The sequence below is a fragment of the Balaenoptera musculus genome, chromosome 16, assembly GCF_009873245.2.
Source record: "Balaenoptera musculus isolate JJ_BM4_2016_0621 chromosome 16, mBalMus1.pri.v3, whole genome shotgun sequence".
Classification (NCBI taxonomy): Eukaryota; Metazoa; Chordata; class Mammalia; order Artiodactyla; family Balaenopteridae; genus Balaenoptera; species Balaenoptera musculus.
The window spans coordinates 81,637,772-81,663,327 of NC_045800.1; the positions used below are offsets into that span (position 1 = coordinate 81,637,772).

The following is a 25,556-nucleotide window of genomic DNA, read 5'->3' on the forward strand; positions in this document are numbered from 1 at the left end:
CTGTGCTGTCCTCCTCAGATGTGTGCTCCTTGGTGCCTGACACATAGGAAGTGGCCAGTAAATGTTTCATGAATGAACTTTCAAGAAAGAATAAAATTCCCAAGTTCCAGAATAAATTGTCTGTTATTGGGGGTGCTGTTTGAATGAAAAAATTAGTTTTCAGGTCATGAGATACCTTCCCTCTAATAGTCTAATCATTTCTGTGGCATTTCACTGCCTGATCCACATTTGATCTAAGGTACTTAATTTCTTCATCCTCTTTTCTTGCTGAAACATTTTTTTCCACGCAGGTCATAGAAGACGGACTGGTGTAATCATGAAAACTGAAACCTCATTCTCTCAAGGATAGGTTGATGTGCTAACATTGGTGCCAAGTACAGGGAAGAGATGCAAACTGCCCCTCCACAGGGAGTCCAGAGGGGGCAAGTCCTACCCATGCCCATAAGAGGAGTGAGATATCTTAAATGCTGAAGTAAACGTGTTTAATGATGGTTCTGAGGCAAGGGGAGAGCTTCTATCTGCCTGGGAAATCAGGGAGACAGCACCAGGCAGGTGGGGCTTCTTATACTGGGCACTGAAGCATGGGTAGGAGTTCACCAGGCAGAGGGGAGTGGACTGGGGTCAGAGTGGAAGAGCTCTCTGGGCAGATGCAACTTTGTGTGTGAAGGCAGGGGGCCAGGAAGCAACACATCTTTATGGTTTTGCTGCTGTGCATCTACTAAATGTGCAGAAGGAGGCTTAAAAGTTGAACTAGGGCCGGCTCCTAATTGGCTTAGGTAGCTTCCTGTGGAGTAGATTTCTTCGGTAGGCAATGAGGAATCGCTGAAAAATACTGAGTGAAGGGCAATCGTGATTGATTTGCCTTTTATGGGAAGAGGACCACTCTTTTGTAATGTGGAGGGTGATCGTGGAGTCTGTGGAGTGGGGAGGGATATGGAGATTGCATAGATCTTCCCACTATGAAGCTATTAGCAGTAGCCCCAGAACAAGGCAGTGGATGCCTGACCCAGTACGATGCAATGAAAGGAAGGGACAGATTGGAGATGCATTGAAAGATGCATCGGTAACACATTAGGACCAGCTGACTGTGGGGATGACGGAGAGGAAACAGCCCAGGACAGTCTGGCTCAGAGCCCTGGGTGCCAGTCACCAAGAAGGGGCTGCATTGAACCGTCTCATACCAAAAACTTAAAAAAATGGCCCAGTGTACAGAAAAGTACCCTTGCAGCAACCCCTGCCTATGTATTATTTTCCCTTTCTAAAGAAGAGGAAACTAACACAGTGCTCAGAGATGTTAAGTAACTTAGCTAAGGCCACACAGCTCATCCCTGGCAGGACCAGGATTCAAATCCAGGTCTGCCCAGCTAGAAGCCCATGCTGTGAGGAGGTGCTGTACCCGCGGGGGAGGGGCTGCCCCACGTGACAGATGCATTGGCTGGTGAGGAGCCTCTTACAAGGCTGGCGGGCACTGAAGGAGAGAAGAGAGCGCCATGGCTTTCCAGGGTAACTGGGGGGAGGGGGCCTTTGCATTTTATTTTTTAAATTTTTAAATTTTAATTTTTTGGTTTTCCTTTTAAACTTTTATCTTATTTTATTGAAGTATAGTTGATTTACAATGTTGTGTTAGTTTCGTAAAGATGCCAGCAACTTCAGCATCTTTATAGGCAGGGCAGCAGGAACCAATGAAAAGAGGGGATGTCTGTCCTCCAACCAGGGGATATCTGGGGAATAAGAGGAGGACTTCATGGGCCTGAGGGGAGGGAAGGGCCCCTCTCCCTGGGCACAGGAAGTGGAGGGTGCTTTGCCGAAGGCAACTCCAAAGGGAAGACAAGAGGGAAGTGGAGACCGCTTTTAACACTGGAACTTGTTGGCAAAATTGATGGTGAAGAATCCAGAAAATCACAGATATAGCCCTGGTGCCTTGGGGACCTGGGAGATTCCCTGCGCCAGTACTCGGGGCGCTGATCTGGGAGCTTGGAGGACGCCCTTGGTGGAGGCTGGGCGCCTGAAGGTGTGTAAGGAGCCAGCCCCGCCTCCTGACTGCCCAGCTACAGGCTCCGCGGCCCCCGAGAGGCTGGGTCCCTTTGGTTCCTTCCAGGTGCTGCTCTCCCAGGCCCTGGACCTTCACTGGCGCATTTTAACGTCTAGGAAAGGGAAGCCTGCGAAAATAAATAAAACCCCTCGCTCTACCCAGTGTAACATTAGCTCCTCCAGCGTATCTGAGCAGTTACAAGTGTGATCTGAGCACACCTGACTCTTTCACTTGTATTTTTGATTTTAAGCATAATGAACAATTTGTTCTTCTCAAATAAGACACTTGGTGAGTTAAGGGATCCAAATCTTAGGAGAGAAACCTTGGAGTCCTTTTCTAGATCCCAGCTTTTGGCAGATTCTGTTGATGGAGGTTGGAAAGGCTAGATATATAGAAGTTTCCTTCTTTGTGTACAAAGACATGATGCTTGTATCTGGAAGGAGAGCTGGGTCCCAGGTCACCACGCTGCTCACGGTGGGAAGGCGTATTCCCTGCGTCTGTTCGCCCTGGGTACAGTGCCTTGGTTACTGGCATCTGGGCTTCTATCCGATTAATCGTGACGTATCTTGCTGTTTCCTTTCAGACCATTTTTCTCTTTGTACATGGGGTCTCAGTCCACTAGTTGATTGGATCTCTATTGCCATATTGACGTGTCTACTACCTTTTGAATAAATAAACATTAAGAAATACAATTTTTATGTCATTATTAAGTATTATATTTAATTCAAAAGAGGCAACACATGTTTAATGTTAAATCTTATAAAAATCCTAAACTGAATTTCAGAAAAGGTGAAGTTAATGTGTTAATGTATTTTCATAAATATGCACAGTTTGTTTCAAATGTGCCCCCCCCCCCCCATCGCCAATCCCTTGTCAAAATCAATGCTTGTACATTCACAGGCAAGGTTTCTGGGGAGCCATCAGGTGCTTGCATGTCCATTGGCAGGAGTGATCACAGGGCACCGCGTCCATCCAGCTGGACCTCAGGGACACCTGCTAAGCGTTTCCTAGAATGCGATCCTGCTCTTTTGCACCCAGGCATGGAGTGACTTGGCTCTCTGATCTTTTGCTCAGGAACCCTGGAGCACGCAGCACATCCCAGCGCTGTTTTCAGCCTTCTGTGGCCTCTTGGTCGCGCTTTCCTACCATCTGAGCCGACAGAGCAGCGACCCCTCTGTGCTCCTGTGAGTAACACATTCACACACCACACACACACACACACACACACACACACACAGCCGTCCCCTGGTCCTGCAGCCGTGCTCTCTCAGCCGGTGCTCATGGTGCTTGGTCTCTTACCCCGTTAAACAAGCTGGCCCCTGGGCGACGGTGGGAGAAATGCAGGACTGACCAGAAATGAATGAAAATCAGGGGTCAAGTTCTAGGGCACATTTAACCTTTGCTCTGGTGCTTTTGGAGTGAAATTCGCAAGGCCAGGAACAGATGGCCTCTTACACCCAAGCACTGTCTTTGACTTTCCCTTGGTGAGTCATATGAGAAGCACCAACCTTCACAAGTACCCTCTCTGGGTCCACAAAGTGGCATCGCTGCCTTTATGCCAGGCAGCTACCCTGGGGAGACTAGACTGGCATCTCTGAAAGGAAAAGTTTTGTCCTGTTGTTTTTTGTTCTTAGTATGGCAGTGCCCTCTGGATTTAAAGAGAAGTGTGTGCCAAAGTTTTAAAAGGCATTTAATAATAACGCTTAGTCCCTTGAAATACTTTCCAATCTTCCCTTTATTTGTTATCTTTCAAGTTTTTGATAAATATGCACTTTGGAACTGAAAACCCTTTATGTGATGCCATAGTTTCAGGGACCAGTCAATCAATCCAGTTAGTCAATCAATCATCTCATGTAATTTCTCCACATTTACGGGAGATATTGACTTAAGATAACCATAACTGTTTGGGGGGCAGAAAAGTTATAATTTTAGGCTGTCAGGTACAGCAAGATGAAAGGCATGGAAAATGGGGAAAGGTTAAATGTCGATGGCACAAATTTTCATATCAAGTATTGTACTGTATTTTGGTCTGGCCGAAGTAGAGAATCTCCGTGAGCTTAGCTAGCTGTTGGCAATCGGGGGTACGGATATCTCCTGTGGTCCTCAACAGCTTTACAGTAAGTCCCCTACACAGGAACCTTCAAGTTGCGAACTTTCAAAGATGCAAACGTGTGTTCGTGTGTCCAATCACGTCAGGCGTGCGTGAAATTGCAGCTTGCCCTCCGTCTCCTGTTGCTGATGGACGATCCTTCAGCTCTACCATCTCCCACGTCCTCTCCCCACCCCAGTCAGTACCTCTTCTTGCCCGTTCACTCGATGCCAGCCCCAGTATGCCAGCTGTTGTCCTGGACTACTGTACTTTTCAAGGGACTGTACTGTAAGATTAAACATGTTTTCTGTATTTTTTGTGTCTGTTTTTTATGTATTATTTGTGTGAAAAGTATTATAAACCTATTACAGTACAGTCCTAGATAGCCGATTGTGTTAGTTGGGTACCTAGGCTAACTTTGTTGGACTTAGGAATACGCTCTTGGAACGGAACTCGTTCGTATGTAGGGGACTTACTGTAATCAGGATGGAATTTGAAGTTCAACCGTTGTCTCTGTGGTCACTTGAACATGCACCTCTTTTTCTTTATTACGAATTATCTAAAGGAGAGCGTGCTGGCTTTTGTCATTTGTGAGTGTGAGGTCTAAGGTGAAGCTGTTTACCTCAAACCTTGGAATAGGCACATATTTTAGAAAGTAAAACCTGTGTGTGTTTTTCCATTTTCAGGTCCTTTATTCAGTGCAGATTGCTTCATAAGTTTTTACATCAAAATCTGGAAGAGTTGGCTGCAGACCCTCTCCCCAAGAAGATGAAAGATTCTGTGGTGAGACACTTGTGTTGTATAATGTATGCAGGGGCACCACTTGACTTGGTGTGGAATAGACCATGAGCTGCCTGCCCGGCGTGGACCCTTTGAGCCTCTGGAGGGTGGATGCTGTGCACACCTGCCACAGGTGCTCACTTGGTCCTCAAGTGATGCAGTTTGCCTGGATATTCAAATGAGCCCTGTCCAGACAATTCCGCCCACTGCTGGCCCGAAGCAGCAGGTGGGATGGGCGTGAAGAAAAGCTTGTCAATTAAACATTCAGCCAAACTGCATTCTTGATGTGCCCTGCCCACCCCGCTACCGCTGTCCTCTCCACATCTTCGCCTTAGCCTCGTGCTGAGCTCAGGGAACTCTCTCCTGGGTCTTTTGGTTTAAGGTTGACATCTGTAAATCCCCTGGGAGGGGCGCTTGGGCTTTAGACTTATGTCTGGGATGTTGCAGAAGGAGCCACCATATTGGTTGGAGCGCAGGAGAGGAAAAGGAAGGAGGAAAAGAAGGAAGAAAGAAAGAAATAAAAGGCTGTGAAAGAATGATGCTATTTCTCTGTTCACCAGGGAAATGGCTTGGAGCAGGTGTATCTCTTTGGTATCAACTTCCAAACCTTAATAGTTTGAAAAGCAATGCTCGTTGGTCACATGATCTCCCATTCGAGTACTGAGCTTGGAGCAGTCTGCTGTCTCCCAGCCATGCTTTTCCTGTATTTTTAAGAATGACAGATCAAAGGAAAAGCAGTTAATGGGCTATTGATTGCAAGCTCCTCTAGGAGCCATGTCTCATTTGCCCCGGTCTCCACAGTATCTGTGCCTCATGCCTAGTGGATGCTCAGTCCATTCCATTGAATTTAGATGAGTTATCTTGCAATCCACCATTTCGAGACAATGTGCGAGACTCATAGCCAACGTGATAGCATTTAAAAGAATTCATACTCAGACCTCTGTGCCTTTGAATGTGGTTACAATTCAAGCTAAAGCATTGAGGCTTATTTGTCACCACAGGGAATGAAAACACAAATCACTAGGAATAAGGGTTTGTTAATTGCTGAATTTAATTTTTTCCTTCTAGTTTTATTGAGGTATAATTGACATTCAGCACTGTGTAATTGTGTCATAAAGGCTGAGATACACTTGAAAGCAAGGTGTGAGGTGAAGCTTCCAGAGCTGATGAGATGGCAGATAACAGAGAAGACATTTGACATTCAAATGTAGCATCAACAACCTGACCTCTAATATTTATACCAGGAAACTTAGAGGGATGAGATCAAACTCACATTCCCAGATCGATTTCTATGAAAGTCCTGGGGGGCCCGAAGTCTACCCAAGAGTTTCCCATGGATATTTGAAAAAACTATCCCCACAAATGTTCCTTGATTTCATGAATGATGAAGATGCTTTCTCATTTATTGCAGTAAAAATAATGTATAAATTACAATGAAATCTGACAAGAAATTTGCCTAGCAGACATTTCATTAGCATGATTAGCCGTGATGGGTTAGGTGTTGCCTTACTTGGTTTTAATATACTTTGAAATGCTTTGTACCATGTAGAGCACATAACTTGTAGGTGATTTAATATGATGTGTGTGTGTTCATCTCTCTGAAAAGTCTTCTCATCTAATTATAATATTTTCATGAGGCTCTCAGGTTCAGCTTTTACATTTTGATGTATAATACCTTTTATGTCATAGTGCAGGGAGGAAATTTCCCTCCTTGTTTCTGATTTTGTTTCTTTATGTCTCTCTCTGGCTCTCTTATTCTCTCTTTGTCTCTCTCTCTCTCTCTCCCCTTACATTTTAGTTTATATGAGAAACCCTTAGGGAGCCTCATTTGATCTGTTTTCCAGCCCTTCCTTCTATTCTGATTCACTTGGCCTGGGGCAGGGCCTGGGGATCTGCATATTTATGAGACTGTCCACCCAGGTGATTCTGTTCAGGGGACCCACAGACTGTGCTTTAAGGGACATTGATCTAGAAATGGAGATAACCAGAGCTCTGTCAGTGGGTTTATTCTGTATGAGCAGCACAAGTTATGCACGCAAAGTTTATTACCACAGTTCAATGGTTAATAAAAATATAAACTTTCCACTAGTGGTTTGCCAGGTTAGTCTTTTTCCATATGCCTTATTAGCATGGTCTTTCCATTTGTACCCTCACTCATTTTCATCACTTTCAATGTTTTTTTTTTAATAGATCTTTATTGGAGTATAATCGCTTCACAATACCGTGTTAGTTTCTGTTGCACAGCAAAGTGAATCAGCCATAGGCATACACATGTCCCCACATCCCCTCCCTCTTGAGCCTCTCTCCCATCCTCCCTATCCCACCCCTCTAGATCATCATCGCAAAGCACCAAGCCCATCTCCCTGTGCTATGCTACTGCTTCCCACTAGCTAACTATCGCATTCAGATTTGTTACTTTCATTGTATCTAGAAACAAACAAACAAACAAAATTAATTTTTATCTGTATTATTCAGACAGCCTCTTTTAAACAATTGGTTGTATCACATAGATTTTTCCAGCCCCATGCTGTCTAAATCTGCTGGGTGTGTAGTGTTGGATCAGGGCTTCTTAAACTTCTTTTTAGGGTTGGAACATGAAGTGTTACATAAAATGCCACAGTGGATTTAAAACATTCTGTGTACTAAGAGCTAATAGAGTTATTGGCTAAACATGCATGGATTTATCATTAAAATAGGCAACAAAACATTAATTTTATTGAATAGTGTTTTAGAAATTCTGGCTAATGTTAAGTCCTGAAAGAGAAAAAAGTGTAGATTACATTATTGCATACGTATAGAATGCATAGAAGAGTTTTTTGAAGTCGACTGTGATTAATAAGAGAATTCATAAATACCACCAGAGACAAGAAAAAATCAGAAAAACAAGAGCATTCTAACATATCAGAAATAACCATAGAAGATATAATGAAAACATGATTGAACTCACGATAGCAACAAAATATATGAGTTGATAATAGAATGATTTTAACAAGTAGTGTCAGAAATAAAGAAAGCTACAGCGGTCTATTAAAATGTAAATGAAGTTCTGAATAAGTGGTGATAAACAGACATAACCTGATTTTGGATGGGAAGACTGAAATTTCTTAAATGCCAATTCTTTCTAATAAATTTATAGGTTTACTATAGTTCAAGACAGTTCTGAAGGAATTATATTCACAACTTGGGGAAATAATTCTAAGGTTCATTTAGAAGTATAGCAGTTAATAATAGCTTAAAAAATCTGAAAAAGAAGAATAAGAAAGAGGAACTTAGCACTTTGAGGTTTAAAGTACATTATAAAGATTGAGTAATCAGGAAAAAATATGAGACTCATCCAAGATTAGAGAATGGGATTAGTGAGTCAGTAAAACACAGAAAAGAGACAAATTATTATATGAATTTATTATGTGAAAATTAAATGTCACAATCAAGAATTGATTATTCAGTATATGGTGTTGAAGTAGTTTTTTAGTAGTGGGATGTGAAAAAGAATTTCATGTGCTAATCCCTTCCCAGACACCAAGTTAGAGAGGGGGAAGGAGAGATCAAATGATACTTTTCCATCTCTGGTATTTTCCATCTCTGGTATATTAAGTTACTATAACCAAACTCTTCTGATTAATACTGAAAATTCTGAATAAAATACAAAAAAGTCTTTCTTAGGAGGATGGGATTAACATGTACACACTACTATATATAAAATAGATATTAAACAAGGTCCTACTGTAGAGCACAGGGAACTATACTCAATACTTTGTAATAATCTATAAGTGAAAAAATCTGAAAAAAATACATATATACATATATGAATCACTTTGCTGTACACCTGAAATTAACATGGCATTGTAAATCAACTATAGTTCAATAAAATAAAATAAAATGAAAAAATCTTTCTTAAATGTGACAAAAAACTGACAAAATAGTAAGGAATTATCGAGTCAGAATCTAAGTGAAAAAGGGAACCTTCACATCTGCCTAACCAGGGGACCTTGAGCCTTGGTTTTCAGCCCTCGAACTGTGGGGAAGAGAAATGAAAGCCCAAGCCTGCCAAAGTGGGTGTCCAAGGGGAGACCATCTGCTCATCAAGCTGGGACACTAAGGGTCCACTCTCAGTGGAAGAATGAACCAGAAGGAATCCATTCCACCCTCCACAGTGCCAGGGGAATGCAAGCAAACTCGCTCCAAGGTTGAACAAAAGAATCATTTCCATTGATTTGCAGTACAAGTGCTAACATCTGGATGGTACAAACCCCCTCAATTTATGAATGTAGCTTAAAGTGGCCCCCAACTGGAAATACCTCATGACAAAAAAACAAAAACAAAAACCATATGAATCCTCTCTAAAGGATTCCTTCCTCCTAGGTCTCCAAGCATACCCAAAACCAATTTTCTAAGGGATATGAGCAGCTTTCAATAAAAAATTTAAAACTACACAGAAAAACAAAGAACCAGCAGAAATAGGTTTGCAAACACTTCAGATATTGGAACGATCAGATGTAGATTTGAAACAACTCTACTTACTGTGTTTAAAGAAGTAAAAGGCTTAAAATTTATAGACAACAGAAAATATATCAAATGATCCAGAATGTTTGAAAGAGAACCAGAGAGTCCTTCCTAAACAAACCAAATGAAGCAATTAAGTAAACACACACACACACACACACACACACACACACACACACACACACGAGATTAGATACCTCTGAAGAGAGAATTAGTGAACTGAAAGATCAAGACAGAAGAAAGTATCCAGAATGCAACACTGATAGACAAAAAATTAGGAAATATGAAACAGAGATGCAGAGATGTGAAGGATGGAGTAAGAAGATATAATATATATCTAATCAGAATTCCAGAAAAAAGGGAGAGAGACTGAAGCATAATGAATATTTGATGAGATAATATTTGACTATTTACCATAATTGATGAAAGACACTGATCAGAGATTTAAGAATTCTGGTGAATCATAAGCAGGGTAAATTAAAGAAGAATCCACAATGAACAAAACATAGTGAAACTGCAGTACACCAAATATACAGACCATCTTAAATTGGTTAAACAGAATGAACAGATTACATGCAAATGAATGACAGCCTCAATGCTCCGTTATCAAAAGCAATAGTAGAAACCAGAAGACAGCTTGATAGATTTGAAGTTCTGTAAAGCAAGTAGCTGCCAAGCTAGAATTCTATGCCCAGTGAAAACATCTTTTAAGAATAAGGACAAAATAAAAATATTTTAGAAAAATGCTGAGAGATTCTCACTGAATGTAATTCTGAAGGACAGTGTTCAACAGAAAATGATCTCAGATGGTCTAATTTGCAAGAAAGCACAAAGAGAAGAGAAAGTGGCAAATACACTAGTAAATCTAAATAAAATTTAACTGTATAAAACCGTAGTGAGTGTATGGTTGGCTTAAAAAATGTAAAGTAGAATTGAAATATGTGAATATAATAACATACAAGTTTGGATGGGAGGAGAAATGGACTCCAAGACTTGAAGTTCTTAGTAATGTCCAGAAGATGAATTAAAATATTGATTAAATTAGACTGTGATAAGTTAAGCCTGCATGTTGGTTGTCTAGTAGCTACTACAGGAATAGAAACAAAGCAATGTAAGTTCCAACCCTGTACAGAAGGAAAAAAGGAATGAAAAAACATAGAAGTTCTTCTAAGTAACAAAATATAATAGGACTCCTCTGTTACACTATACTTAAAAGTCAATTCCAGGGGGATTATACACCTAAATATGAGGTGGACAAATCCTGAAAACACTTAGAATTATAATAAAGGAAATTATCTTTATGATATCAGGGTAGGAAAAAAATTTAAAATAACACAAAAATTCAAATTCATTAAAATTATGACCTTTGGATTTATCAAATATACAGAAAAATGACTTAAAAAAAACAAGCCACAGAATGGGAAACATTTTTTAAAATATATATAGTGATAAAGCACTAGTGTCATGATGAAACTTAAGATTCCTATAAATCAGTAAGAAAGCCAGATATCTCAATTAAAAGTGGGTAATATAAATGGCCCACACATGACTATATATGCAATCTAATTACTAATCAGGAAACTCCAAACTACAACCACACTGAGTTACCATTTCACACCAACCAGACTGACAAAAAATTAAAGTTCTCACAATACTAAGTGTTGGACAAAAGTGTGGCACAAGGGAACTCTCATGCACTGCTGGTGTTAGTGTAAATTAGTATATCTGTTTTGGAAGCTGTCTGGTATTATAAAATTGAAGCTACATATACACTACAGCCACAATTCTACTTCTAAATACATATTTATCCTGGAGCAAATCTTGCACATTGTACCAAAATACACATATAGATTGCTCATCATAGCATTTGTTCATAAGAGCCCCAAACTGAAGCCACTGGAATTCCACCCACAGTAGAATGTCCTCTACAGCAAAGGAAAAGACCTTACTAGAGCTATATATGGTGAATTTTAACCACACAATGTTGAGCAAGGAAGCAAGACGCAAAACAGATACGTACAGTATGTGCCATCTGTTGGGAAGAAGTAGGCAAACTAAGCTGCTTACAATTGCATACATAAGTAGCAAACATTCTTTTTTTAAGCAGAAAATGATTTTCATCAATCAGGATAGTTGATAGGGAACCCCAAGAGGGGAGAAAGAAGGATTATGATCAGGGAACCACATACAAGGGGCTTTTTGGGGGCTGGAATGCTAGATTTCCTTCAACCAGGAGGTGGTCACTTGAGGCATTCACTTTACCATTATTCTTAAATTGTACATATTTATTTTATACATTTTTCTGTATGCATGGCTCGCATTTTTAAAAATGTAAAAGAAATTTTCAATAAAGAGCATGAAATAAATTCAAACATTCAAATTCAAGAAAGCAAATGATTTCCCAGACCATGAATCTATAAGATAAAAAATAACACACACGTGCGTGCGTGCACACATACACACAGATTGAGTGCGTAAAAATTTAAATTTCTATATGTAAAAGCAAGAAAATGCAAATAATTGGTAAAAATATTGTTACAAATTTGATAAAAGTTAAGTATCTTTCTTGTACCAACTACTTTTACAATTTGATTTTTTTAAACTCTATAAGCAAATGATATTAATATATACATTTCATTTAGGAACAATATTTAGTAGGTAAATGTATGAAGTATATTTACACTTCTTATAAGAAATGCAGGTTAAAATAAGATGGCATGTTTTGTTCCACTCAATTAGCACAGGATAAATTAATGATATTGCCAATTGTGACAAGATGAGATCTCTTAGACATTGTATTGTGTAAATTATTACAATCATCTGGTAAGGCATAATTAATCAAGAATTGTGAAATATCATAACCTGTGATATAGTAAATCTCTGTCATAGTTTTTCTAGAGAATAAATTCAAAATATGAAAAAGAATTAGGTGCAAAAAGATAATGATTGCAGCATACTTCATTAGGGTAAAAAATGGAAGGCAACCTAATATCTAGCAGTTAGGAAAAGTTTGCATTCAGTTTCATTCACTAAATTAATACTTTGAGTGTCCACTATGACACTGTTTTGTGTATGTATGGGTATATATGTGTATGGCATCACAAGATGGAAAATTATTTAGCCAGTAAGATACTATTAGTAAGTCTATACAATAATATTTATAATGGTTACAAAAGAAACTACGTTGAAAAAGGTAGAAAATTATATGTACACTAAGATTAGACCTTTGTGAAACATTCATAGAAAAACCATATACATTTGTGTTTACAGCTAGAACTATGATTCAGCATCCACAGGCAAAAATACTGGCCCAGAAAACAGCAACAATCTCTGAGGTCCAGGTGTCTTTCAAAGTTCCTTTTAAAAAATATTTTCAAGAATACAATTCTTGGAGCAAAATAATATCTGCTCTTTGGTGGCTGTAGGAAAAGAGGGAGTCATTTCCTTTTGATTTTGCTGATGTTACTTTCACCAATATTAAGAGAGTCATCTATATTTTTATTCATTGGCACCATGAGGAAAAAGCTCAGTAATTACCATCTGCCATCTCCTTTGGTGAGTCTGTTCAAAACTTTTGCCCATGTGCAGCTAGGAATGGGGTAGGGAAGTTGTTGGACTTCTTATTGATTAGTAAAGTTCTTTATATATTATAGATAAAAGTCTTTTGTTGGATGTATGTTTTGCAAATGTTTTTTTCCCAAACTTTGCCTGCCTTTCATTCTATAACAAAGTCTTTTGAAGAACAAATGTTTTAAATTTTCATAAAATTCAATTTACGACTTTTTTTTCTTTTATAATTCCAGCTTTTAGTGTCCTATTTAAGAAAGCTGTGCCAAACCCAAGGTCACTAAGATTTCCTCTTATGTTTTCTTTGAAAAATTTGATAGTGTAACAGATTTATGAGGCAGGTTGAGTTAATTTTTGTACGTGATGTGAGGTAAGTGTAAAGGAGTTTTTTGTTGTTTTGTTTTTGTAGATGGCTATTCAACTGCTCCAGAACCATTCGTTAAAAAAATTTATCCTCTACCTTATTTTGGGAAAGGTGCCATTTTACCTTGACCTCTTTATATTTTTTTTAATAATTAATCTTATTTATTTATCTTTGGCTGCGTTGGGTCTTTGTTGCTGCGCGGGCTTTCTCTAGTTGTGGCGAGTGGGAACTACTCTTCGTTGCAGTGTGCGGGCTTCTCATTGCGGTGGCTTCTCTTGTGGTGGAGCATGGACTCTAGGCACGCGGCTTCAGCAGTTGTGGCTCTTGGGCTCTAGAGCACAGGCTCAGTAGTTGTGGTGCACAGGCTTAGTTGCTCCGCAGCATGTGGGATCTTCCTGGACCGGGGATTGAACCCGTGTCCCCTGCATTGGTAGGTGGATTCTTAACCACTTTGCCACCAGGGAAGTCCCGACCTCTTTGTTTAAAATCAGTTGGCTATTGACATGTTGATTTATTTATGGACACTTTATTCTGTTCAGTTAACCTTGATGTATATTTTGTGCCAATACCATCAATACCTGATTACTGTAGTTTTGCACATACAAGTTCTGAAACCAGATATTGAATGTCCTCCAACTTTGTTCTTTTTCAAAGTTGTCTTACTTAGTCTAGGTCCATTGCATTTCCAAATAAATTTTTGAATTAGCTTGCCAATTTGTACGAAAAATCCTGTTAGAATTTTGATTAGGATTGCATTGACTCTGTAAATCAATTTGGTAAGAATTGATTCCTTAACAATATTGAATCTTCAAATCCAAGAACATGGTATATCTCTCCATTTATTTCTTTAGTTTCTCTCAACAATGTTTCATAGCTTTCAGTGTACAGGTCTTGCATATTTTTTGTCATATTTATCCCTAAATATTTCCTATTTTTGATGCTATTGTAAATGGCATTTAAAAAATTAAGTACATGAAAAATGCTCGACATTGTTAGCCATTGGAAAATGCAAATTAAAACCATAATTAGATACCATTATATCAAGCTTTCTTGACCTCACACTATTGTCATATTGTCACACTGTTGACACTGAGCCTGATAATTCTCTGTTGTCAGGGATTATCCTGAACATTGTAGGATGTTTAGCTGCATCCTGGGCCTCTACCCACCAGGTGCCGGTAACACTCTTCCTCTACCCAAAATGTAACAAAAATGTCTCCAGACTTTCCAAATGTCCCTTGGGAGGTCAGATTGTCCCCAATTGAGACAATTGTTGAGAAGACAGTGGTTGAGAACCACTGTACCACACAACCACTGGAATGGCTAAAATAAAAAATGCTGACTACACCAAGTGTGTATCCTTGTCAAGGATACGAAGCAATTGGAACCCTCCAGACTGCCAGTGAGAATGTAAAATGGTTACAACAACTTTGGAAAATCATGTGGCAGTTTCTTAAAATGTTAAGCCTAAACCTACCATATGATCCAAACATTCTACTATTAGGTATATACACAAGAGAAACAAAAGCATGTGTCCAGAAACAGGTCTGTGAATATTCATAGAAGTTTTATTTATAATAGCCCCAAACTGGGAACAACTCAGATGTCTATCCGTGAGTGAATGGTTTAACACAGTGTGGGGTACATCCATACAGAGGAATATTATACAGCACCGAAAAGGAATGGACTATTGATACAGACAACACATGGATTAATCTCAGAATAATTATACTAGTGAGAGAAGCCAGACCAGGAAAGAATACATTGTCTACAGTTCTATTTATATAACATTCTAGGAAATGAAAACAAATTATAGTGATGGAGCAGGGCAGTGTTTATCTGAGGATAGGTGAGGAGAGAAGAGAGAGATAGATTAGAAAAGGTCAGGAGAGGAAATTTGGGGTGTGTGTGATGAATATGCTAATTATCTTAATTATGGTGATGGTTTCATGGGGATATACATAGGTCAAAAGTCATCAAATTGTACACCCTATCTCTCTCTATATGCACACACACACATACACACACACAGGGTTTTTGTATGTCAATTATATCTCAATAGAGCTATTTAAAAATTACAACAAAGAAAAGAAATGGACAGAAAGATTAATAAATAGAGGCTGTATAAAGGTTTGTATTTACAAGGGATACTGATGACACTGACAAAAATCAGTGAACTTCCTGTATATCGTCCAACTTTGGAAAAAAAATTAAAAATAATCTGAGGTCATTCTCCCTATTGCTTTAAGAAACGTGCAAATGCAACCCTTCTCCCCGCAACACTTGCCCTGGTGGCCCACTGTTTTGCCTGTAAACAGGGATGAGTGGTCAATTAAAGATGACACAATTTTAAATTAGAATATTTGGGAAAATATATATCTTCCTTTTGGATAAGCATTCAGCAATTTTTAAGTGACATAAACCATGTCAGTGAAAAATGGGAAATAAAAATTAACATATGTCCACAGCCTAAAGATGCAGTGAATTACAGAACTTTCCTCTGGAAAGGTTTGGCCTTCTGTAAGCATTTGGGATGAAAGGAGATAACAAATTTTTGCCATTTACTAGTAGTAAATTTTCAAGAACACTTCTGATCACAAAAATTTTATAGATTCAGAATTAAAAACCAATGATTTTCCCTGCTCAAACATCAGATCACCATTACTAAGAATAAATCTAGAATTTGGTTTATCACTACGATTCCTCATCTATGCAATACTTGTATGTGAATTGTAAACTTTTGAGATTGGAAATTCAAGACAACTTTAGCAGCTAATTGGTAATTGATGTTGAGAATGTATCTCTTGACTGTATTATTGATTATCCCAACCAAGCCATGTTGATTTTTCATCACATGGTTCAGGTTGTTTTTATTCCATTTAAGCTGCCCTCCTGATTTCTTTCCATCACTTTGGATATCAATTCAGTCAGAAAGCCAGCAGTATGACTTGCAAGGAACTCCACATTTTAATTTTAGAAAGACAAGAAAAGAAAAAGGTCCGGGAGGAAATGTAGGTAAACGGATATATGGTTTGTACGAAAAGAAAAAAAGGGAGGATGAAGGGAAACAGAGTTGTATATTCTGTATGATTTTCTGGTAGATAACATTCCAAACAGTTATTTAAGAGGCATAATTCCTTTTCAATACGATACATTGGTATATTTAATGATTTCGGAGTTTTCAAATAACAGTGTGTGATACCTTAAAATGTTCAATAATTGTGTACTGCAGCTAATTGGCCTCTGAAGAGAGGAAAAATTTGATGATCCCTTAATGTTCCTTTTAGCTCTATCAGTCAGCAATATTGTACCCTGTTTGAGCTAACATGCCTTTCTTCATATATCTGCAGTATTAATAACATTCTTTGGTCTAACTTTGCTTTGTTTCCCTAGTGCCTGCTCACACCATGATTTTGCATGATGGAAAATTATTAGCAAGTTACTGACATTTCATTTTCTGTATATGTGTACATAATATAAATATACTTAAATTATTTGGAAATGGCCTTTACCCAATTTGACTGGTGAATTAAAATGAAAATCTATGCTGGGCCAAAGAAATAGGTAAACGTGTAAGAGACCTCTGTTGGGCATACCCAGGCTGTGCGCATGTTGAAATATAAGCCGTGCCAAAGCCAAGTAGAGATTTTTTGCACTTTACCCTCCTTTATCACACCTGGGCATGTTGCATCTGATCTGCTCGTAGAGAAGAAACTTACGCCTCTTCCACGGGTAGAAAACCTCTCTTCTCTCCCTGGCTAGCAGATGGAGGCATTGCAGTCGCATTTCCTCTTCCTCACCCTCTGCCTTAGTTTCCCTGATATTCCCCAAACAGGAGGTGGCAAATTGTCCATCCAGTGTGTGCCATTGGGAATTGATCAGGTAAGTGATGGGCTGCGGGTGTAGTTTATCCAGGGTCAAGATCCTGTCCCCGTGGTCACCCAGAATAGCTGAGAGAAACACAGAAGAGCAAACTATACCCTTGTTTTCTGTTTACAGAAGGATATCTTGAAATCGGATCTCATCATCTGCTCCGTGGCTGCCATTCTGTCCTTTGCGGTCAGTGCCAGCACTGTGTTCCTGTCCTTGCGGGTATGTATCCATTTGGCTCTGCACTCTTACCCCCTCCTTATTCTCTGTAATAAACAAAGCCCACTGTGCAGCTCCAGACTACTGACGGGATGGTGGAGCCAGAGGAAGTACAGAAAAGGCCAGTTGAAGGCTTGAAGGAATATATCCAGATGTGTTACGAGTTACGTCCAAGAGGAGATTTGATCCACATCACAGAGTGCATTCGTACCCTTTCTGTTTCCCCACCTGGGGAGTTGTTTTGTTTGTGCATTTCGTGAAATCTACCGTGAAGACAGTCAGCAGTAATAAGACAGGCTCATGACTCGCTACTACGGGCAGAGAAGGGAGGACTCACCGAGTCAGGAGTGAGACGGAGGTCACAGAGCCAAAAAGATCATTGGAACATAATTTGCAGTTGGAAAAACAAAATTAGAGTGCTCCAGCTGGGACTTCTGGCTGAAGGTGCTTGCAGACAGTTGCTGTCTCACTTTCCTTTCAATGAGGAAAAGTCTGTTAGCTAAATCTGTTATTCTCCATCCCTTCTTTAAAAAAAAAAAAGAAACAAAAACAAGAAAACGTTTTCTAATGGGCAGAATGTCTCAGCCTCTTCTCCACTCTGTCTCGGTGGTTCTCAACACAGAGATCAACTTCACGCGATGTGGGAGAAATTTTCAGAGGCCTGAAGCAAGAACCCAGTTTGGCTGTGTATGTAGTAGGAGGAGCAGGGAGGGAGAACAGTCTTCCGTGTTCTTTGCGGGCATCCCTCCCCATCCTTCAGGCTACGCACTGACTCTCCCCCTCTTCTGTTGCAGCCGTTTCTCAGCATCGTGCTGTTTGCCCTGGCTGGCGCTGTGGGGTTTGTCACCCACTACCTGCTCCCCCAGCTCCGCAAGCACCACCCGTGGATGTGGATTTCACACCCCGTCCTTAAAAACAAAGAGTATCAGCAACAGGAAGTGAGAGGTTAGTAAAATATCCCTCATAAAAATGTGATGTAGCGGGTGGCATCCTTTACAGGGAGGGTGTGCACAGCGGTGTGAACGCACTTCATGCCACGGAACTGTACCCTTAAACGTGGTGACAACGGCACATGTTACATTATGTATGTTTCACCACAATAAAAGAGAGTGTGTGTACCTTGGAGTGTACAGTATTGTTCCCAGAACAAGAAAGTTGAAGTGGGGTGAATTAGAAGTATATTTTCTAAAAATGATTGGTTATTTTTATTGAGGAAAAATTAATTTATGTCACTCAAGACTGTAACTGAAAGTGGGGTCTGGCTGCTGGCTGCTCAAAAGCCAATAAAGAGACAAGGTTGGTGGAAAGGAAAGTTTGCTTTATTTTGGATGCCGGCACCCGGGGGCGGGGGTGGATTGGCGGGTGGATGCCCGTCCAAAGGCCAGCTCCCCTGCACTGACAACCAGGGGGCAGGAGCTTCTGTAGATGGAGGGAGGCGGCTCTATGCAGAAACAGCACAGTCAGCTCTGACCGTCATCTTGAAATTGGTCATCGGTGGTCTGACCAGCGTCGTCTTGATCGTTTTAGGTACAGTTAGTCTTCAGTTCCGGGGTCGGTTTGTTTCTATTTCTTTGAGGCCAGTTCTCGGAATTGTGGCTGCTTATGTCACGGCATCTTGTAGTTCACTTCTTCCACCTGGCGAGGGTTTCAGTGTCTACAAGACAGCTCACAGGATACGGCTCAGAGTATGATCTTTAGCCCTTGAGGAGGGACTAAAGGTCCTTAACTTTGCTTAATGACTAAACTCTTATTACTTAGTCTTGTTTTCCTTTGCTTCTGCATTTTCTCACTTCTCTGATTAAACTTATTCGTTGGCTGAAGTTTTTCCACAGGCAGAAGGCAGGCAGGGGACATGGGCTGGGGTAAAGACCATAGGGTCCTGCTCCATTTCAAGACCTGAAGTTTATGCTGTTCAGCTTCAGCTCACTGGGGACCAAGAATAGCGTCACTTGACCGCCCTTTCATTCTCCACAAAACCAGGGCAGGGATGTAGCAGGGGCTGACCTTTGAATTTTGCTCCCTGAACCCTTGAATTTTGTTGAACTTGCTTTGCTCACCTAGAACTAGACCCACACACAGACCTGTACTTGACTGACTTAGCAGTTCCCTGGGCTGAGTCAGGCCACCGTCAAGTAGTAGCCTGGTAACCCCGACAGTGTTTGAGCTTCTAAATAAAAAAACTCAGGAATTTCTCTTGCTAGGTCTCCCCAGGCTCTGTGATTGAACAGATGGCAGAAGGATTGATTGATCCCCGTTTTCAGACATATCGGTCACAGTTGATGGCTATAGTTGGTAACTAGCTCATGTTAAACGAGGTGTCATCTCTACGTCCAGGAATGAGGGGATGTGAGTAGCACCATGGTTTGCTGACTCACAAGAATGTCCTGGGCTCCGCCAGATTTGTCATCAGTAACTTCAGTGGACTAGTGTGACCAAACTAAAAGGGCAGAGGGGAATTAATTAAAAACAAGACAAAACAAAGAAGCAAAAGAGTCACTTTTGATGCTGTCAGGAATAGAGAGGGCTTCTTCAAGGAACATGTCTGGGTGGCTACCAGGAGCTGCCTTAATTTGAAACAGCCAAATCAGTAAAGCGGGGTTTTGCTTAGAGGACAGACATGGCCTGATGGACCTGCTGCCAGCATAGGGTTTAGAAGGCGGCAGAGTGCAGCTGAGATGGCTCTACCCTCAGAGGCTTGCTGTTCCCACCTGCAACACCAGGGGCTCACCAGAGATCAAGCTGCATAATGTGGTTTTTAAATGCTGTGTTCAATGTTGGGTGCCACGTAAATGCAAATTATTATCAGTATTATAAAAACGGAAGGACGATAGACTCAGAGCAGGCGCAGTTGATATTAGTCAGTTCATTTTTCAGCCCACTTAAAGGGAAAGGTCCATTCTTGTGGGTCAGTAGAGCAACCTGAAGAAAAGACCAGTTTCTGTAGAACTTCTGCAATGTGGGGGTCACATTTCCCTTTCATTGTCTTAACATTTAGAAAGACTAAGTTGCAGTGAAGTTAGTGGAGTATTGTTTTGGCATCATTGGTAAGCAGTTGATGGGGATTTGAGGTAAGATGCTTTGACTCAGGAAACGGCATATCTGTATCTATAGCATCTGTATCTGTGCCTAGATATTTAAGTGCCTTGGGGTGAGGACAGAGAAGTTGTCAAATTAAGAGAAAGGAAAATAAGACAGCTCAGGCGTGGTCTCTCCTTATGGTGGCAGTTCAGAGTGTGGAATTCAACACTGAAAGATAAGAGTGGGCAGTTGAAAACTTGGGATTTGTGTGTGTGTGTGAGCGCGATTGTTTTTTTTCCCTGAATCTAACAGAACCCAGTCTAAATTAGAATCATTTCGGTATTTAAATTCTGAATGATCTTTCAGTACAAGATTCAGGAACAAGAAAGGAGAGTGTATTTGTATGTTGACTTCCCCTCTTGGAGGAGTGAGTGAGAGGGCAGCTCTGGGCCTCTGTCCTGTAGGGTGGGCGGGAGACGTTCACCCCTGGTACCACGGGCTCCAGCAGAGGCGTGGTGGATGTTTCTCACTTGCCTACGTTAGCTGTTTATAAGCTACCTGAAATCTAGCCAAGGGTAATAGATTTGACAAATTAGGCCCGTAATGAAAAACAGATTGCATTTCAAAATTATGTGTGTTGGAAGGAAAATCCAAATACTTAAAATGTGTTAGTATGAACTTGTTGAAGACCCCTTACCCGTTTTGGTATCATCCACAGCCTGAGTTTCCTTGCCTCCTCTTCCTGCCCACCTTTCTGCCTTTTTAGGTATTTCACTATTTCTTCCTTCTACTAGCAAGAAAACATGCACAGGAAATTCAAGCCGATCATATACCTTTAATGTGAAAATATGCCAAACCTTCTTTCTCATATGATCACGGAATATTTTGGAAAAGAAGAGCAGAGCAGGGCTGGCAGGTCTGTGGAGACCGCTGTGATCCCTGGTCCAGAGGCAGACATTGCCAACTGAGGACAATCCTAAAACTGGGCCAGTGGCAGTTGCTACCAATTGGAATTGGCCCTAAACTGGCCCTAAAACTGGGCCAGTGGCAATTGCTACCCAATTGGAATTGGTGTAAAAGATGAGGCATGTGTGCTGTGTCTGTGTCTCAGAGTTTATATAAGCCTATCCCACCACTTTACGTAGGAGGAAACTGATGCCCAGAGACATCAAGGGATGTCAACGAGGGTTCTGCTAGGGTTTTGTGGCCAATGAGTGACCAGCACCGGGTGATCTTACTCCCTCCGGTAGCGTGCTCCTTCACGCTGCTCTCAGCGCGGTGGGAAGATCGCGTGCAATTTGCACGTGGCCCTCAGACTGCTCTTGCCATCGTTCCCCCAAAGGACCACATCACCACCCTGGGTCCCGTAGAGTTAAACGCGCCATAGTCCAGTGCCAATGCTACAAAGCTTTAATCCCCTGGTTTGAAACAGACTCAACCACCATAAATTCTGAACCTTCCTGTGGTTTCTCAAACGCACCACGTTCTCCCGCTACCTTCTCTTTGCTGTTGCCTGTGCCTGGGACGCTTCTCTTAAGTTTCCCTAGACTCAGGCCAGGCAACTCATCTTTCAGGTCTCTGTTCAAAAATCAATCCTCCCCCACCCGAGGTCCATCCCTGACCACCTAGACCAGAGTAACTTCCCAGCTGCTCCCCTGAACCTCCTTTTCCAGCATATTCTCTACAGTGACTGAGCAATTCATCTGCTTGCTCGCGCTGGACCCCCAGTGCTTGTACTTAACTGAAATCTCATCAGCCCTACATTTGCCAGAACAGACTTTAAACTTGGGGCATATACTTTCTTTCACGTTACTTTCCTGTCTGCATACCTCTGATATACAATTTACTTGATATGTAAAATTACTTGGAGGTACAAAATTAATTTTGATGTAAAATTCAGACTATGATAAAATGGAACTGTGTTGCAACTCGAAAGACTGTAAATGGAAATATCTTTTTGAGCCAATTCATTTCTTTACTTTTGAGACTAAGGTGTTTCACCAATACTTAAGCTAAAAGAATAAAATTGTAGGAATCATAGTACAGTTCAGCAGTCAAATGAACCATGGTGGTGATGTGGGTGTAGCAGAGTTATACTAATGGGTATGCGTGAAGTTGCTTTTTTTATTGTTCTATTCCCCACCAATCTAAGCAAATCATGCTGAAAATAGCAGAGTAGACACCACTACAAATGGCACCATATTAGTCAAGGAAGCAACTTTTGATACTCACTGTTTAAGGAGCACTGGGTTTTTAGAAAATAAAGCAAATCTGTTGTCCTGAATTACGATAATGTTTCTAGAAAAATGACTTCATTTATTGGTGCCTGTTGTAAAAGAATAAGAAGTTGGGTCTGTTTGAAAATTTGTTTTTTCTAAGAACTTTCCAAAGGCATTATGTTATTTTGAAAGGGAATAATGGAGTTGGGTCCCATTCTCACATAGTCCCCCAAGAAGTAATTTCTGTAATATTATCATTCTTGGCTCTTGAGAATTTAAGAAAAGTTGAAATGATCTGATTCGATGGCCATACTCTTACCATAGAAGTGGGTCTTAATGGGGTTAAAAGAGATTGAGATATAGAATAAGTTCATTATTGGCATTCACTTGTTTACTTATTTATTCACTCAGAAAATGCTTCTGAAGATACTATTCATTGAGAAGATAATTACACAAATGAACTTATTTACAAGATAGAAACAGACTCACAGACTTAGAAAACAAACCTAGGGTTACCAAAGGGGAAAGGTGTAGTAGGGGAGGGATAAATTAGGAGTTTGGGATTAACATATACACACTACTACATATAAAATAGGTAACTAACAAGGATCTACTATGTAGCACAGGGAACTCTACTCAGTATTCTGTAATAACCTACATGGGAAAAGAATCTGAAAAAGAATAGATATATGTATATGTATAACCGAATCACTTTCCTGTACACTTGAAACTAACACAGCATTGTAAATCAACTATACTCCAATATAAAATAAAAATATAAAAAAAGAAAGAAAATAATTATTGAGTTCCTACATGATGCCAAACCAGTGATCCAGTGAGACAGGTTGACTAAGATGTGGTTTCTGTCATCAAAGAGTTTCTGACCTAGTGAGCAAAGCTAGGGCTGTGCTCGAAAAGAAGACCCATGATTGCTACACACAGAGTGATGAAGAGTCAACACTGCGCTCAGCCATGCAGCAAATACAAACAAGTAGAAGGCCCAGACGAAGAGGTTACAGATAACTTCATGTTCATTGGTCAAGCTTTTCCAACTGGTTGGTTGTGCACATAAAATGGAAGTAAATGAGATTTTATAACTAAATGTTGAATTAGTGTCTGCTGCATAGTAGGTGTTTAATAATATTGATTGAATGAATGAATGAATGATAAGTGCCTTGTAAATTCACTGAAGAAAGAGTTCCCTGTAGACAGGAAAAGCCCAGAGGTAAAGGCTTATTTGAAGGACTCCAGTCTATGTGTATGATAAGGTACATACACAGAGCCTCATCTCTCTGCAAAAAAATGGTGCTGAAAAAAGCTTAAGCTATAGTTTTGGATACATTAGAATACATGGATAAAAGATGATAGAAATTACTGAACATATCAACTGAAAAATCTCATTTAAACTGTAATTTAACCAGATTCACTCTTATAAAACGAATTCACAAATGAGTCCTGAATTTATAATTCTTAAATGAAATTTACTTTGCATTTTAGCAAATCTTGCCTGTTGATTTGCAGATAGAACTGGTTTCCACATGGGAAAGACATGGTTCTGACATATATTGCTTTTCTAATGTGTTTTTCATTTATATCAAAAGTAATACATAGTGTTAAGAACCAAATAGAACAAGTTGTAATGAAAGCAGCAGACCCTGGTCAACTTTTTCCTGTCTGATTCCCCCTCTCCAGGAAAGATTACTTTCTACTTTAGGTTATTTCTTTTGGTATTTACCATAATTCTTCTAAATAATGTGCATATTCTTCTATTTCTTGATATTTCAAATTTGCATGTCTACTGGCTTCCTGTTAGGAGTAATCAAGATTTATGTCTCTTATCTTCCCCTCATACATTACATTTTCCCCTTCTCCTTCCTCCAATATAACTTTTGTTGAACACATACTCAGTTTTTTCCTATTCATGTATGTGTATGTCATATAGAAAGAATGTCATACAAAAAGTCTAATTGTTGTTCACATCTAGTCCAGTAGTGGTGCCGTGATTGCATTTCCTTTCTTGTTCAGATTTCTGTTTTTGCATCTGCTAGCCTTTCCAATAACTATGTAAACTACTTCTCAGTTCAATTTTCCACCCAGGCAAACTTGTCAGATACTATATCTTGTTCCATCCCTTCCCCAACTCCCTCTGGAACCTGCTCCAATTGTTCTTTGTTTATTCCCTCTTTCTGAATGAAGCACGTCCTCCAGTCACTCCAGGAAAAGGGTGAGTGGGGAAAGGAAACGTTTGAGACTTCACCTATCTCAAAGTGTTTTTATTCTACTTTGCACTTAATGAGAGTTTGTAGTGTGTAGCTTGTTAGGGTGTAAACAGTTCTTTCAGAATTCTAAACTAACGTCCCATTGTTTTCTAGCTCCCACCGCTGCTGGTGAAAAGTCTGATGTCTCCCCAGCTCCTGGTCCTTTATATGTGACCAGATGTTCCCCTGCAGGAAGCTTTTGGAAAGTTCAGGAGGGAATTCAAGTGCCACGGCCCAGAGAACAGGCTCTGGAACAAAGCAGGCTAGCTATGTTTCCAGAAGAGACGCAGGGCTAGCGTATCTGTCCCACGCTAGTTGTGCTTAACTGTTGTGATTCATCTATCACTGGGGGTTCCTACAACACAGATTTGTTGGCGGAATGAAATGAATCAAGATAATACATGTAGAGCATTGGCAGAGTCCTTGGCAGGCAGAGTATACTCCAGAAGCATGTCCTGCTCCCCCTCTTCCCCGGGATGCTGAAATTCAATCATTTTGCACCTCCCCTTGTGTCTTGTTTCACCCATTGTGCTAGGCAGTAGGTGGCCCTTATACTCCGGATGGACGTGTTTTTGAAACTTCTGTTGGCAGGTGATAGTACTCCATGAATGACCTAGTTCACAGAATTTCCATGGAG

At 40.3% G+C, this 25,556-nt stretch overlaps 1 protein-coding gene across 4 annotated transcripts in view; it reads left to right on the plus strand.

The window, feature by feature from the left end:
* PCNX2 (pecanex 2) overlaps window positions 1–25,556 on the plus strand; it is a 279,006-nt gene that overhangs the window by 111,002 nt on the left and 142,448 nt on the right. For 3 of the 4 annotated variants that reach the window (XM_036828622.1, XM_036828621.1, XM_036828624.1), the window contains 4 exons: window positions 3,107–3,216; window positions 4,808–4,904; window positions 17,335–17,427; window positions 18,219–18,369. In XM_036828622.1, coding sequence (XP_036684517.1) covers window positions 3,107–3,216; window positions 4,808–4,904; window positions 17,335–17,427; window positions 18,219–18,369 — 451 coding nt within the window. The remainder of the gene's footprint in view (window positions 1–3,106; window positions 3,217–4,807; window positions 4,905–17,334; window positions 17,428–18,218; window positions 18,370–25,556) is intronic. The other variant, XM_036828623.1, reaches the window with a different exon arrangement.